The sequence below is a fragment of the Lates calcarifer genome, linkage group LG7_1 (genome assembly GCF_001640805.2).
Source record: "Lates calcarifer isolate ASB-BC8 linkage group LG7_1, TLL_Latcal_v3, whole genome shotgun sequence".
Lineage (NCBI taxonomy): Eukaryota > Metazoa > Chordata > Actinopteri > Centropomidae > Lates > Lates calcarifer.
In genome coordinates this window covers 1,899,678-1,913,265 of record NC_066839.1, presented here as the reverse complement: position 1 = coordinate 1,913,265, position 13,588 = coordinate 1,899,678, and the positions used below count along the sequence as shown (strand labels likewise).

The 13,588-nt window shown below is 43.2% G+C and overlaps 3 protein-coding genes and 1 non-coding gene across 7 annotated transcripts; 2 read left to right on the top strand and 2 right to left on the bottom strand.

Moving 5' to 3' along the window:
* Positions 1-45: 45 nt before the first annotated feature.
* Positions 46-9,259, top strand: crnkl1 (crooked neck pre-mRNA splicing factor 1). 4 transcript variants are annotated; one of them, XM_051071657.1, is made up of 14 exons: positions 46-218; positions 903-1,055; positions 1,225-1,316; positions 1,412-1,570; positions 1,678-1,844; positions 2,002-2,180; positions 2,328-2,498; positions 2,579-2,770; positions 2,861-2,920; positions 3,032-3,112; positions 3,252-3,491; positions 8,033-8,134; positions 8,344-8,592; positions 8,715-9,259. In XM_051071657.1, exons 1-14 carry the CDS (start codon positions 171-173, stop codon positions 9,102-9,104), a joined length of 2,283 nt encoding a protein of 760 aa, XP_050927614.1. In that variant the 5' UTR covers positions 46-170; the 3' UTR covers positions 9,105-9,259. The 4 variants fall into 4 exon arrangements, with proteins under 4 accessions (XP_050927614.1, XP_050927613.1, XP_050927612.1 ...); XM_051071656.1 differs by lacking the exon at positions 8,033-8,134 and adding an exon at positions 3,735-3,836; XM_051071655.1 differs by lacking the exons at positions 8,033-8,134; positions 8,344-8,592 and adding exons at positions 3,735-3,836; positions 4,046-4,294.
* On the bottom strand, positions 4,888-7,695 carry naa20 (N-alpha-acetyltransferase 20, NatB catalytic subunit). Its single transcript, XM_018660149.2, has 6 exons — positions 7,599-7,695; positions 6,907-6,931; positions 6,514-6,604; positions 6,092-6,227; positions 5,722-5,867; positions 4,888-5,307 (listed from the first exon to the last, which is right to left on the bottom strand). The coding sequence occupies exons 1-6, from the start codon at positions 7,649-7,651 to the stop codon at positions 5,222-5,224; spliced, it is 537 nt and encodes a 178-aa protein (XP_018515665.1). The 5' UTR covers positions 7,652-7,695; the 3' UTR covers positions 4,888-5,221.
* Positions 9,186-11,993, bottom strand: LOC108872466 (N-alpha-acetyltransferase 20). The gene is made up of 6 exons (XM_018660148.2): positions 11,897-11,993; positions 11,205-11,229; positions 10,812-10,902; positions 10,390-10,525; positions 10,020-10,165; positions 9,186-9,605 (listed from the first exon to the last, which is right to left on the bottom strand). Exons 1-6 carry the CDS (start codon positions 11,947-11,949, stop codon positions 9,520-9,522), a joined length of 537 nt encoding a protein of 178 aa, XP_018515664.1. The 5' UTR covers positions 11,950-11,993; the 3' UTR covers positions 9,186-9,519.
* A 662-nt stretch (positions 11,994-12,655) lies between these two features.
* trnag-ucc (transfer RNA glycine (anticodon UCC)) lies at positions 12,656-12,727 on the top strand. The gene has a single exon. It is a non-coding gene; the product is annotated as a tRNA-Gly (tRNA).
* The last annotated feature ends 861 nt before the right edge of the window (positions 12,728-13,588 follow it).

Here is a 13,588-nt window from a genome sequence, read left to right as displayed (position 1 = left end):
GCACTAGAGGTTCACGGTAACTCGCAAGGCCTTATGGGTATTTTAATGGCGGCTGGCGCTGGATGGGATCTAAACGTTTCGTCGGCTGTCAGTTTTTTTTGTCGTTGTCGAAACATCTTTAAACCGCTTTGATAGTCTGATCTTTGCTTTAAGACAAACCTGCCAGCAAAATGGCGTCCACAGCGGCAGGCAAACAGCGGATACCGAAGGTGGCGAAGGTAAAAAAACAAAACACAAACCAGAAGAGCCATGAGTTGACTTCGGCTAAGCTAATGCTAACCCACAGCGGTAAACTTGAAGAATGAAGCATTCTTCTCCATGCCGCCAGATAGAGCTCATGATTACTTTTAAGTTCATTTCTTACACATTTAAATACATTCACCAAAGTATAATTATACGAGGGGTAACGTTAGCTTAACGATAATCTCATTAACCGCAAAAACAGTTAAGCTAACTCTCCTGTTCATGCTAACTGATTATACTGTGCGTTGTTTGGGTTCCCGACATCTTATTATTATCATATTTTATATTGTACTGCAAAGCTTACTCATGTTTTTGCTCCATGAGTTAAATGCTGGAAGTTCTTGCCTTACTCCTACATAAACTTAAAGTATTTACAAAGCGTCATAAACATTTAAAAGTACAGTCAGAAGGGTTGAATGCAAGCTATATATATTAATGATAGCCGTAGGAGTATTTATGTGTGTACATGTGCGTGCTAAGCCTACATGGATTTACAAGACACCCACTGTGTATAAACTGTGGCAGTGTTGAAACAAACACGTGTAAAGATAAATGAAACCTTAAATTGCACGCAGTGCATTGTGTCCTGGATAAGTTGGATGAGCAAAGTCACCATGTTTTGTCAAGGGCGTTTTGCTCACCTCCTTCCTGTGTTTCAGGTGAAGAATAAAGCTCCTGCAGAGGTTCAGATCACTGCAGAGCAGCTGCTGAGAGAAGCCAAAGAGAGGGAGCTTGAACTTCTGCCACCACCGCCAAAACAGAAGATCACTGATGAGGAGGAGCTGAATGATTACAAACTGAGGAAGAGGAAGGTAAATACACACAACCAGTGAAATGACTGGTGCATCAGTTCATCGTGTGCTGCATTTTTCTGACAAGTCTGCAGTCTTAAACACAGACATTCTTAGTTTATTTTTCACTTTAACACTGTAAACCCAAGATGAGTAAAGGAAGACTAACCTTTTGTGTCTTTTCTTTCAGGGGTTTGAGGACAACATAAGGAAAAATCGCACTGTCATCAGTAACTGGATTAAATATGCACAATGGGAGGAAAGCCTGAAGGAGATCCAGAGGTACTGTGCTTGTTTAACAGTCTTATATTATCACATACCTAGAGGAGAATCCTCTACATACTCACTGTGTGATTGTTTCTCATCTCTGGTTTCAGAGCTCGTTCCATTTACGAGCGAGCGCTGGATGTCGATCACCGCAACATCACACTGTGGCTGAAATATGCCGAGATGGAGATGAAGAGCCGGCAGGTGAATCACGCCCGCAACATCTGGGACAGAGCCATCACCATCCTCCCACGAGTCAACCAGTTCTGGTCAGAATCACACTTAATTACCTGCTGATAGACCAGGGTTTCTGGTGGTGATGACAGGTTTACCTTGCTGTATTTATTTAATGTCTGACTATTGGTCCTTTACACAGGTACAAGTACACTTACATGGAGGAGATGCTGGGGAACGTCGCCGGCTGCAGGCAGGTGTTTGAGCGCTGGATGGAGTGGGAGCCCGATGAACAGGCCTGGCACTCCTACATCAACTTTGAGCTGCGCTACAAGGAGGTGGACAAAGCTCGCACCATTTATGAGCGATATATCCTTTTGTTGGTGTTGACTGTTAATCCACTGCAAAGAGCAGAATTTACCACTGCACAGGTATACTCACCCGTCTCACAGGATCTGGTTGTATATTTCTAGAACACTTGATGATTAGTTGTTTGTCGTCTGAAAACTCCTTAACTCCGCTGCACTTGTCATCGTTCACCCCGAAGTGAAGAACTGGATCAAATATGCTCGTTTTGAGGAGAAGCACGGCTACATCGCTCACAGCAGGAAGGTGTATGAGAGGGCGGTGGAGTTCTTCGGAGAGGAGCATGTGGATGAAAACCTGTTTGTGGCCTTTGCCAAGTTCGAGGAGACACAGAAAGAGGTTTGTGCAGCTCAGTATAGAAAAAAATCCATCCTCTAACAGACTTAAGGGTTTGTTTTCTCCTATGAGTTTAAGGTAGGTACTGGAGAGCTATAAGAAGCATTGGTGCCCATAACAAACTTGTTGATTGATTGTCTTTTCTCTCAGTTTGAACGAGTTCGGGTGATGTATAAGTACGCTTTGGACAGAATCCCTAAACACCAGGCACAGGAGCTCTTCAAGAACTACACGATGTTTGAGAAGAAGTTTGGAGACCGCAGGGGAATTGAGGACGTCATCGTCAGCAAACGAAGGTTCCAGTACGAGGAGGAGGTCAAGGTATTAACCATGAAAACGGGCGCCTGAACCACCATCCACTTCTTGTCCTTGTGACTTAACATTTCTCTGTTTGTATCCAGGCGAACCCACACAACTATGACGCTTGGTTCGATTACCTGCGTCTGGTGGAGAGCGACGCCGACCCCGACACAGTGAGGGAGGTTTACGAGAGAGCCATCGCCAACATCCCCCCCATCCAGGAGAAGAGACACTGGAGACGATACATCTACCTGTGGATCAATTACGCTCTGTATGAAGAGCTGGAGGTCAAGGTGAGTTCACACACTTTACATCATCTTCTCAGCTGTCAGTAACGAGCTCTGCAAATTATGCTCAAATCATTTTTATTCTTTCTTTGTCAGGATCCTGAGAGAACGAGACAGGTGTACCAGGCCTGTCTGGATCTCATCCCTCATAAAAAGGTAATTTAGATTTTTACTCTGATTTTCTGTTACAAATATTAGTAAGTTATAGTCCTAAATAAATTGTGGTACTAAAACAGAAGGGTTTGTGATCTTATGTTTTTGTTTCAGTTCACTTTTGCTAAGATCTGGCTGCTGTACTCTCAGTTTGAGATCCGACAGAAGAACCTGCAGGGAGCTAGAAAGGTCATGGTAAGATTCAACATCCGACATTATTTAATCAGTCTAAAGAAAAGAAGTAAAAGAGGTAAATTTAGAAGCAAACATGTTACTTTGCAATGCTAAAAAAGCGGTCTGTGTGATTTCAACTCATCATCATTTCTCTCTTCAGGGCACAGCGATCGGTAAATGTCCGAAGAACAAACTGCTGAAGGGCTACATCGAGCTCGAGCTGCAGCTGCGTGAGTTTGACCGCTGCAGGAAACTGTACGAGAAATACCTGGAGTTCAGTCCGGAGAACTGCACCACCTGGATCAAGTTTGCAGAACTGGAGACAATCCTGGGAGACATCGACAGAGCCCGCGCCATCTTTGAACTCGCCATTGGACAACCGCGACTGGACATGCCAGAGGTAACAATTATGACTTTTACAAGTTCAGAACAAATTTCTTTTTGATTGAAATGCTTTGAACAGGGAGAGTGAAGCAGATCAGCACTGAAAGATCAGATTGTTTTCACCTCCTGACTCTAGTGAGGGTCTGTAACTTTTGACCAGATTTGTCTCTCTGAGGGCGTAGGTTGGTCTGCACAGAAAACATTACAAACATAAACATATCATTTCATTTCCAAGCATCTGTGTCTGCTCTGATTTCAGGTTCTGTGGAAGTCCTACATTGACTTTGAGATTGAGCAGGAGGAGTTTGGAAACACAAGGAACCTTTACAAACGGCTGCTGCAGCGCACCCAACACGTCAAGGTGAGAACAACCTCCTGAACCCAGAAAACACCTGGAAAAGTTGTGAATGTGACGTTATGTTAGTTACTCAGAGTTCTAATGAAATCATTAATCTGGAAGTGTGAGGGGGGAGTAAACAAAAGCCAGTACTAGGAACCACAACAGACAGATTTACCAGCTCTGTGATTACCTGTCTGACACCGTATGACCTTTGTCGTCTTCTCGTGCAGGTTTGGATCAGCTACGCCAAGTTCGAGCTGTCGATCGACAGCCCCGACAGGCTGCAGAAGTGCCGGCAGATCTACGAGGAGGCCAACAAGAGCATGAGGAGCTGCGAGGAGAAGGAGGAGCGGCTGATGCTGCTCGAGTCCTGGAGGGAATTTGAGAGGGAGTTTGGCTCCGACAGCACCAGGGAGAGAGTCAGGAAGCTGCTGCCAGAGAAGGTGAAGAAGAGGAGGAAGCTGACAGCAGAGGACGGGGTAAGAACTGGATGTCAAACAGTAAACTGGTTTCTAACAGAGAATCTAATTAACAGATCGTTAATCAACAACAATTCTGCTTCTTTTCCATTAATCATAATCTCTGTCCCTGGTTCCCTCAGTCGGACGCAGGCTGGGAGGAGTACTACGACTACATCTTCCCAGAGGACGCCGCCAACCAACCCAACCTCAAGCTGCTGGCCATGGCCAAGATGTGGAAGAAGCAGCAGCAGCAGGCAACAGACGACGACGACGACGGGGAGGTGGTTCCAGAAAAAGGTCCAGCGGCTGAGGAGACGACATCGCTGCGCTCTCAGGAACCTGTAGCTTCTCCTGAAAACGACCAGCTGGAGAACGGCTCCGACAGGAATACTGTGACTGAAACAGAGCAGAAGACGTACGACGACCGAGACGACGACGACAGCAGCAGCAGTGACAGTGAGAGTGAGGATAATGATGGTGGAGAGAAGAAGGAGAAGGAGAGCAGGAGCAGTGAAGAAGATAAAGAGTAGATTCACTCAGGGACACGAGCGGAGTAAACGACCAGGATTCATTTTTCTACTGTTTTGTTTTTTATGAAAGTAACAACCAGCTCATGAGCAGTCTTTATTGTTTGACCATGTTTTCTTTGCCACTGTGCCATTACACACACGTCAATTCAAACCGGCTTCTTGTGTCATTTCTTAAGCAAATTTAGAATTTACAGGAAATGAAGCTGAATTTAGAATTTCAGATTTTTAAATATCAAAATTTGTACAAGCGTGGCTCTCTGACTATTATTAAGCTTTGACAAATGGGGAAGCAGCATCTGTGACAGTTTATCTATGTACAATGTAACTGAGCAGGTCCTGTAGTTATTACACATATTTCACATCTGATTATGAGGATAAAGGCAGTGTGAGAGTGTCAGAGAGCCACAGTCTACTGTTATTCAATGTCCTCTGGTCTGACAGGATGTGGCAGCGGGATGATCGACTTCTTCTCTGTGTCTCTGGACAGAGCTTTCCTCATATCTGCAAAAAGAAAAAAGTTAAATCAGGATTTTTTCAAACCTAGTTTCAGCCTCCGCAGGTCAGGTTTGTGTCATAAAGCCAAACAGACTTCACCTGTTGGATCTCAAGGAGAAAGGGAGGACAGAGGTTTTGTTTGTAACCTCCAGAGTTTGTGTGGTTACGTCATTAAAGGGTAAATTCAACCAAAATATGAAAAAAGAAACTCCTAGATTTCCTCCATCCCCAGTGCAGTGGAGATGTTCCTTTCATTGTAGCTGGGTTGGAGACAAATCTCAGAGACACATCTCAAAGCCTGGTCAAATAAAACCCTGAAACACCTGTATCATCAAAAATCAGTCAACACTTTCTCAACCCCAGATTTTAATGTATTTCTGTCTGGTAACCTGGTGGTTTCAGTTTTTAAACTCATCTCACCATAAGCGTCTTCGTCAGGTTCTCCGTTGCTGGCTGAGTAATATTCTATCACCGTCCTGTAGACGCTGTAGCCCAGACGTTTGTACATGTTCACCGCCACTTGGTTGGAGACTCGCACAAAGAGGTCAACAAAGAATCCACCTTTCCTACAAGATGACACAACAACGCAATATTAAACACAAGCAAACACAGTAAAACCTCCATCATAAGGAGGTAACATCAGTCATTACAACATCTTATCAGACAGGTTGTTTCTCAGAAATAAACTGAAACATTCACAAGGCAGAGAGACAATCCAAGTCTGACACTGCTGTAGTACTGGCTGATGTCTGACACGTCGCAGGCCCTCGAGTGTAATGACCATACAAACCTCTCTGAGATCTCCTCCAGCATCTCCATGAGTTTGGCTGCGAGGCCGAGTCTCCTGAACTCCGGAGCGACGGACAGAGCAGTGACGTGACCGTGCCACTCCTCACGAGCCACAGATCCCTCCGCCTTCCCCATGACTGCAAGAAAACATGGAACTGCCATGAGCTCAGTGTTGGTGGTTACTCAGTTCAGATTTAGTAGCATGGACAGGCAAGGCTTTTATGGTTGGTTGTTGAATTTTTGGTTTACTGCTGTGACATACCAACATATTACGGAGAATTTAAAGAGGAAAAGTCAGACAATGACATTCAGTTCATTCATTTAAATCATAAATGTGTACGTGAGTACATGAACTTAAAAAGTAGAACTAGTTTTTAAACAATCTTACTGTGACTGAAAACCTGACAGAGCAGGGGAACTTACTGTAGCCCATCAGTTCACCACCAGGAGCCTCTGCAACGATGAAGTACTCCGGCCAGTGAGCCAGATACTGGAGGTAAAATGGGATCCCATACTGAAGGTCAAAGGTTAAAGAAACAGTTTCTACACAAACTGAACATCATAACCTTCATGAAAGTAGATTTTGTTACAGGACAGTTGTATTATACTATATTATATCCAGTGATGTGGACCTATTCAATTAACAGCCGAAAGTATACAGTATATTAAATGCTGTTAGCTGGAATAAATATGACCAAGAGATATAAACCATCTGAAATGTGTCGTTTAAATTTAAATAACACGGAAACACACCTGTAAGTAAGCTAACGTGTAAGCTAAGCTAACGTGGCTAGCTAACATGAAAATGAAGGATACAGTTTCTGTCAAAGGATCCAAGTTGCTGTTAAACAAAAAGGAGACAAACATTAGTTAGTCTGAAACATGTTACTTACCGGTTTCATGCCCAATTGATAACAAGTGCTGTACGAGATAACCACACCAAACTCAATCCAGTAATTTTAGGTTTTTGTTTAACATTATTGTTATTTAACAGGTTTAGTCTCAAAACGTCTGACTTGGTATTATTTACATTCGTTCGGCATACCAGTGCCCGACCAAAACCCATTAACTTCGTATAAAATTAAACATTAACAACTGATTTGGACTGCTAAAGCCCGCTGGGAGCTCGTTATGGCTAGCTAATTTGCTAGCAAGGCAACGGTTTCCAACCTAAAACGACAGGTTTTTGACGAATTATGTGTAGGCCGATTTTTCATACAAGATGCAACAATTCACAGCATTTTAAAATCAGGTGTTAAAAACTGTCTGTGTTGTCAATAATAGAGAAATCACTTAATTGTATGTTTTTTTGTATGGAGATCCGCAACGTTCTCTCCGTCAGTGGAGAACGGGCTGGGAGTCGATCTGTGATCACACTGCCTAGCTTGCTAACGTTGCTGCACACAGAAACACAGGATGTGAGGACGTCCCTGTCACACAAACACCAGATACCTGTGTAATAACGTTAAATACACCTGGAGTCGTAAAACTGACACAATTTCACTCACATATTGTTGAATTTAAACAAATCATCGCAGGTAAACGGTCGTAATGTTGTCATCTTGGCTGTTGCTGTGTGTCCTTTCACCTCAGGGGGGCAAAGAGGCAGCGTCTTATTTTAAAAGGTAACGAGAAAAAGAGCAGCGCCCCCTGCCGACGGGGATGTATTACAGCGTGGGGGAATGCTTTCTACAGACGGTATTACATGTGTGATGTGTATTTATATTTTTAAAGTTTGAGTTTTTTCTTTTCTTTTCTCCAAAACACATTTACGTTTTCTTGTCAACTAAGTATTGTGCATTTTCTATACTGTAACTGTAACTATACTGTAACTTTTGACCAGATTTGTCTCTCTGAGGGCGTAGGTTGGTCTGCACAGAAAACATTACAAACATAAACATATCATTTCATTTCCAAGCATCTGTGTCTGCTCTGATTTCAGGTTCTGTGGAAGTCCTACATTGACTTTGAGATTGAGCAGGAGGAGTTTGGAAACACAAGGAACCTTTACAAACGGCTGCTGCAGCGCACCCAACACGTCAAGGTGAGAACAACCTCCTGAACCCAGAAAACACCTGGAAAAGTTGTGAATGTGACGTTATGTTAGTTACTCAGAGTTCTAATGAAATCATTAATCTGGAAGTGTGAGGGGGGAGTAAACAAAAGCCAGTACTAGGAACCACAACAGACAGATTTACCAGCTCTGTGATTACCTGTCTGACACCGTATGACCTTTGTCGTCTTCTCGTGCAGGTTTGGATCAGCTACGCCAAGTTCGAGCTGTCGATCGACAGCCCCGACAGGCTGCAGAAGTGCCGGCAGATCTACGAGGAGGCCAACAAGAGCATGAGGAGCTGCGAGGAGAAGGAGGAGCGGCTGATGCTGCTCGAGTCCTGGAGGGAATTTGAGAGGGAGTTTGGCTCCGACAGCACCAGGGAGAGAGTCAGGAAGCTGCTGCCAGAGAAGGTGAAGAAGAGGAGGAAGCTGACAGCAGAGGACGGGGTAAGAACTGGATGTCAAACAGTAAACTGGTTTCTAACAGAGAATCTAATTAACAGATCGTTAATCAACAACAATTCTGCTTCTTTTCCATTAATCATAATCTCTGTCCCTGGTTCCCTCAGTCGGACGCAGGCTGGGAGGAGTACTACGACTACATCTTCCCAGAGGACGCCGCCAACCAACCCAACCTCAAGCTGCTGGCCATGGCCAAGATGTGGAAGAAGCAGCAGCAGCAGGCAACAGACGACGACGACGACGGGGAGGTGGTTCCAGAAAAAGGTCCAGCGGCTGAGGAGACATCGCTGCGCTCTCAGGAACCTGTAGCTTCTCCTGAAAACAACCAGCTGGAGAACGGCTCCGACAGGAATACTGTGACTGAAACAGAGCAGGAGAAGACGTACGACGACCGAGACGACGACGACAGCAGCAGCAGTGACAGTGAGAGTGAGGATAATGATGGTGGAGAGAAGAAGGAGAAGGAGAGCAGGAGCAGTGAAGAAGATAAAGAGTAGATTCACTCAGGGACACGAGCGGAGTAAACAACCAGGATTCATTTTTCTACTGTTTTGTTTTTTATGAAAGTAACAACCAGCTCATGAGCAGTCTTTATTGTTTGACCATGTTTTCTTTGCCACTGTGCCATTACACACACGTCAATTCAAACCGGCTTCTTGTGTCATTTCTTAAGCAAATTTAGAATTTACAGGAAATGAAGCTGAATTTAGAATTTCAGATTTTTAAATATCAAAATTTGTACAAGCGTGGCTCTCTGACTATTATTAAGCTTTGACAAATGGGGAAGCAGCATCTGTGACAGTTTATCTATGTACAATGTAACTGAGCAGGTCCTGTAGTTATTACACATATTTCACATCTGATTATGAGGATAAAGGCAGTGTGAGAGTGTCAGAGAGCCACAGTCTACTGTTATTCAATGTCCTCTGGTCTGACAGGATGTGGCAGCGGGATGATCGACTTCTTCTCTGTGTCTCTGGACAGAGCTTTCCTCATATCTGCAAAAAGAAAAAAGTTAAATCAGGATTTTTTCAAACCTAGTTTCAGCCTCCGCAGGTCAGGTTTGTGTCATAAAGCCAAACAGACTTCACCTGTTGGATCTCAAGGAGAAAGGGAGGACAGAGGTTTTGTTTGTAACCTCCAGAGTTTGTGTGGTTACGTCATTAAAGGGTAAATTCAACCAAAATATGAAAAAAGAAACTCCTAGATTTCCTCCATCCCCAGTGCAGTGGAGATGTTCCTTTCATTGTAGCTGGGTTGGAGACAAATCTCAGAGACACATCTCAAAGCCTGGTCAAATAAAACCCTGAAACACCTGTATCATCAAAAATCAGTCAACACTTTCTCAACCCCAGATTTTAATGTATTTCTGTCTGGTAACCTGGTGGTTTCAGTTTTTAAACTCATCTCACCATAAGCGTCTTCGTCAGGTTCTCCGTTGCTGGCTGAGTAATATTCTATCACCGTCCTGTAGACGCTGTAGCCCAGACGTTTGTACATGTTCACCGCCACTTGGTTGGAGACTCGCACAAAGAGGTCAACAAAGAATCCACCTTTCCTACAAGATGACACAACAACGCAATATTAAACACAAGCAAACACAGTAAAACCTCCATCATAAGGAGGTAACATCAGTCATTACAACATCTTATCAGACAGGTTGTTTCTCAGAAATAAACTGAAACATTCACAAGGCAGAGAGACAATCCAAGTCTGACACTGCTGTAGTACTGGCTGATGTCTGACACGTCGCAGGCCCTCGAGTGTAATGACCATACAAACCTCTCTGAGATCTCCTCCAGCATCTCCATGAGTTTGGCTGCGAGGCCGAGTCTCCTGAACTCCGGAGCGACGGACAGAGCAGTGACGTGACCGTGCCACTCCTCACGAGCCACAGATCCCTCCGCCTTCCCCATGACTGCAAGAAAACATGGAACTGCCATGAGCTCAGTGTTGGTGGTTACTCAGTTCAGATTTAGTAGCATGGACAGGCAAGGCTTTTATGGTTGGTTGTTGAATTTTTGGTTTACTGCTGTGACATACCAACATATTACGGAGAATTTAAAGAGGAAAAGTCAGACAATGACATTCAGTTCATTCATTTAAATCATAAATGTGTACGTGAGTACATGAACTTAAAAAGTAGAACTAGTTTTTAAACAATCTTACTGTGACTGAAAACCTGACAGAGCAGGGGAACTTACTGTAGCCCATCAGTTCACCACCAGGAGCCTCTGCAACGATGAAGTACTCCGGCCAGTGAGCCAGATACTGGAGGTAAAATGGGATCCCATACTGAAGGTCAAAGGTTAAAGAAACAGTTTCTACACAAACTGAACATCATAACCTTCATGAAAGTAGATTTTGTTACAGGACAGTTGTATTATACTATATTATATCCAGTGATGTGGACCTATTCAATTAACAGCCGAAAGTATACAGTATATTAAATGCTGTTAGCTGGAATAAATATGACCAAGAGATATAAACCATCTGAAATGTGTCGTTTAAATTTAAATAACACGGAAACACACCTGTAAGTAAGCTAACGTGTAAGCTAAGCTAACGTGGCTAGCTAACATGAAAATGAAGGATACAGTTTCTGTCAAAGGATCCAAGTTGCTGTTAAACAAAAAGGAGACAAACATTAGTTAGTCTGAAACATGTTACTTACCGGTTTCATGCCCAATTGATAACAAGTGCTGTACGAGATAACCACACCAAACTCAATCCAGTAATTTTAGGTTTTTGTTTAACATTATTGTTATTTAACAGGTTTAGTCTCAAAACGTCTGACTTGGTATTATTTACATTCGTTCGGCATACCAGTGCCCGACCAAAACCCATTAACTTCGTATAAAATTAAACATTAACAACTGATTTGGACTGCTAAAGCCCGCTGGGAGCTCGTTATGGCTAGCTAATTTGCTAGCAAGGCAACGGTTTCCAACCTAAAACGACAGGTTTTTGACGAATTATGTGTAGGCCGATTTTTCATACAAGATGCAACAATTCACAGCATTTTAAAATCAGGTGTTAAAAACTGTCTGTGTTGTCAATAATAGAGAAATCACTTAATTGTATGTTTTTTTGTATGGAGATCCGCAACGTTCTCTCCGTCAGTGGAGAACGGGCTGGGAGTCGATCTGTGATCACACTGCCTAGCTTGCTAACGTTGCTGCACACAGAAACACAGGATGTGAGGACGTCCCTGTCACACAAACACCAGATACCTGTGTAATAACGTTAAATACACCTGGAGTCGTAAAACTGACACAATTTCACTCACATATTGTTGAATTTAAACAAATCATCGCAGGTAAACGGTCGTAATGTTGTCATCTTGGCTGTTGCTGTGTGTCCTTTCACCTCAGGGGGGCAAAGAGGCAGCGGCTTATTTTAAAAGGTAACGAGAAAAAGAGCAGCGCCCCCTGCCGACGGGGATGTATTACAGCGTGGGGGAATGCTTTCTACAGACGGTATTACATGTGTGATGTGTATTTATATTTTTAAAGTTTGAGTTTTTTCTTTTCTTTTCTCCAAAACACATTTACGTTTTCTTGTCAACTAAGTATTGTGCATTTTCATTCCTCTCAGTTGCCTCCAGTGATAATTGAGTCACCACCACCATCTGCTGTTGAAATGATGAACAACACCACCTCCTTCTTCTGAAGGATTTCACACCATCACCAAGATTAAATCTCATGGTTTGCCTGGATGTGGAAAACGACGGAAGCTCTGCACGTACTGACGACTACTTTGTGTTTTTGTGTGTGGTTTTAAACAGATGACTGTTCTTATTTCACTCTCATGACATTAACTAGTTGCACTTTAAGGTAGTTTCAGTCTAAACAATTCATGGCATGCTTCAGAAAATGGTTGACAGCAACAAGCATGCAAAAAAACTGTCTAACCTTTTGGGCTAATGGCCCCTTAAAACAAAGCAATGCCTACTTTCAACCTCTTGTTATATCTGTCTAGTCTAAAAGTCTAAAATTATGGTCCAGAAAACTGCAAGAAAATAAGGGCAGATGTCAGGGACATGTGTGCATTGGTGGTATAGTGGTTAGCATAGCTGCCTTCCAAGCAGTTGACCCGGGTTCGATTCCCGGCCAATGCAAGTGAAACATAACACATGTCACTTTTCTGGGTCTGCCACCTACCTCAACCTGGCCACTCCAAGGACCATCGTCTGGTTCCCTGATGGTAGAACCAGGTCCCAAATACTATATAACTTAGTGCTTACTCCAAGTTCTCAGACTCTACTGAGGCGTTATTCCTCACACAAATGAGAGTATTAAATAAAATTATTTAGTACAACAAAAGCAAGCAAGTTTAGGCTTTTCTATCTGATGAACAAGGACAGTGTGGATTAATACTGTCTTGTGTATTTGGCAATGGAAGACAACGCAGTGGCTGAAAACAAGCACTGATTGATTGCTGTTCTTAAATGGTTCCTTGCATTGGCTGGGAATCGAACCCAGGTCAGCTGCTTGGAAGGCAGCTATGCTAACCACTATACCACCAATGCACAGAGCTTCTCCTGATCTTTCCTAATTTTCTTGTGAATTGCTGGACGATCGTTTTACCTCAGAGAATTAAGACAAGACTTGATTCTGTCCTGTTAATGGATTTGCCTCGTGGCTCTGTATGTTGTGAGGATATTTAAATAGTTTGGTTGTATTTATCCAGTTTTTAGCCGAGCTACCACCATAGGATGGCAGTATTGGTTGGTTGGAACATCACTTTGGTCCAGACTAAAATAACTCAACAACATCTGCTGGATTTCCATGAAATTCTCTCCAGATGTTCACAGTTCCCAGATGACGAATCCTGTTTTTTTTGGTGATTCTCTGACTTTTCTTTGAGCACAACCATGAGCTAGACATTTGTGGTCTTGACTGAAATTTCTCAACCCCTGTTGGATGCATTGTCATTTGCCACATTCAAACGCCTATCAGGATGAAATGTAATCACTTTA

Excerpts from the sequence above, each read along its gene's own strand:
- naa20 (XM_018660149.2), bottom strand. The coding sequence starts at position 7,651 with ATGACAACATTACGACCGTTTACCTGCGATGATTTGTTTAAATTCAAC. Across the intron at positions 6,605-6,906 it reads TGGATCCTTTGACAGAAACT|TATGGGATCCCATTTTACCT; the intron begins GTATCCTTCATT and ends TTTGACCTTCAG. Across the intron at positions 5,308-5,721 it reads ACCTGACGAAGACGCTTATG|ATATGAGGAAAGCTCTGTCC; the intron begins GTGAGATGAGTT and ends TTCTTTTTGCAG.
- LOC108872466 (XM_018660148.2), bottom strand. The coding sequence starts at position 11,949 with ATGACAACATTACGACCGTTTACCTGCGATGATTTGTTTAAATTCAAC. Across the intron at positions 11,230-11,896 it reads TTGTTTAAATTCAACAATAT|CAACTTGGATCCTTTGACAG; the intron begins GTGAGTGAAATT and ends TTTGTTTAACAG. Across the intron at positions 9,606-10,019 it reads ACCTGACGAAGACGCTTATG|ATATGAGGAAAGCTCTGTCC; the intron begins GTGAGATGAGTT and ends TTCTTTTTGCAG.
- crnkl1 (XM_051071657.1), top strand. The coding sequence starts at position 171 with ATGGCGTCCACAGCGGCAGGCAAACAGCGGATACCGAAGGTGGCGAAG. Across the intron at positions 2,181-2,327 it reads TCGAGGAGACACAGAAAGAG|TTTGAACGAGTTCGGGTGAT; the intron begins GTTTGTGCAGCT and ends CTTTTCTCTCAG. Across the intron at positions 3,113-3,251 it reads AGGGAGCTAGAAAGGTCATG|GGCACAGCGATCGGTAAATG; the intron begins GTAAGATTCAAC and ends TTCTCTCTTCAG.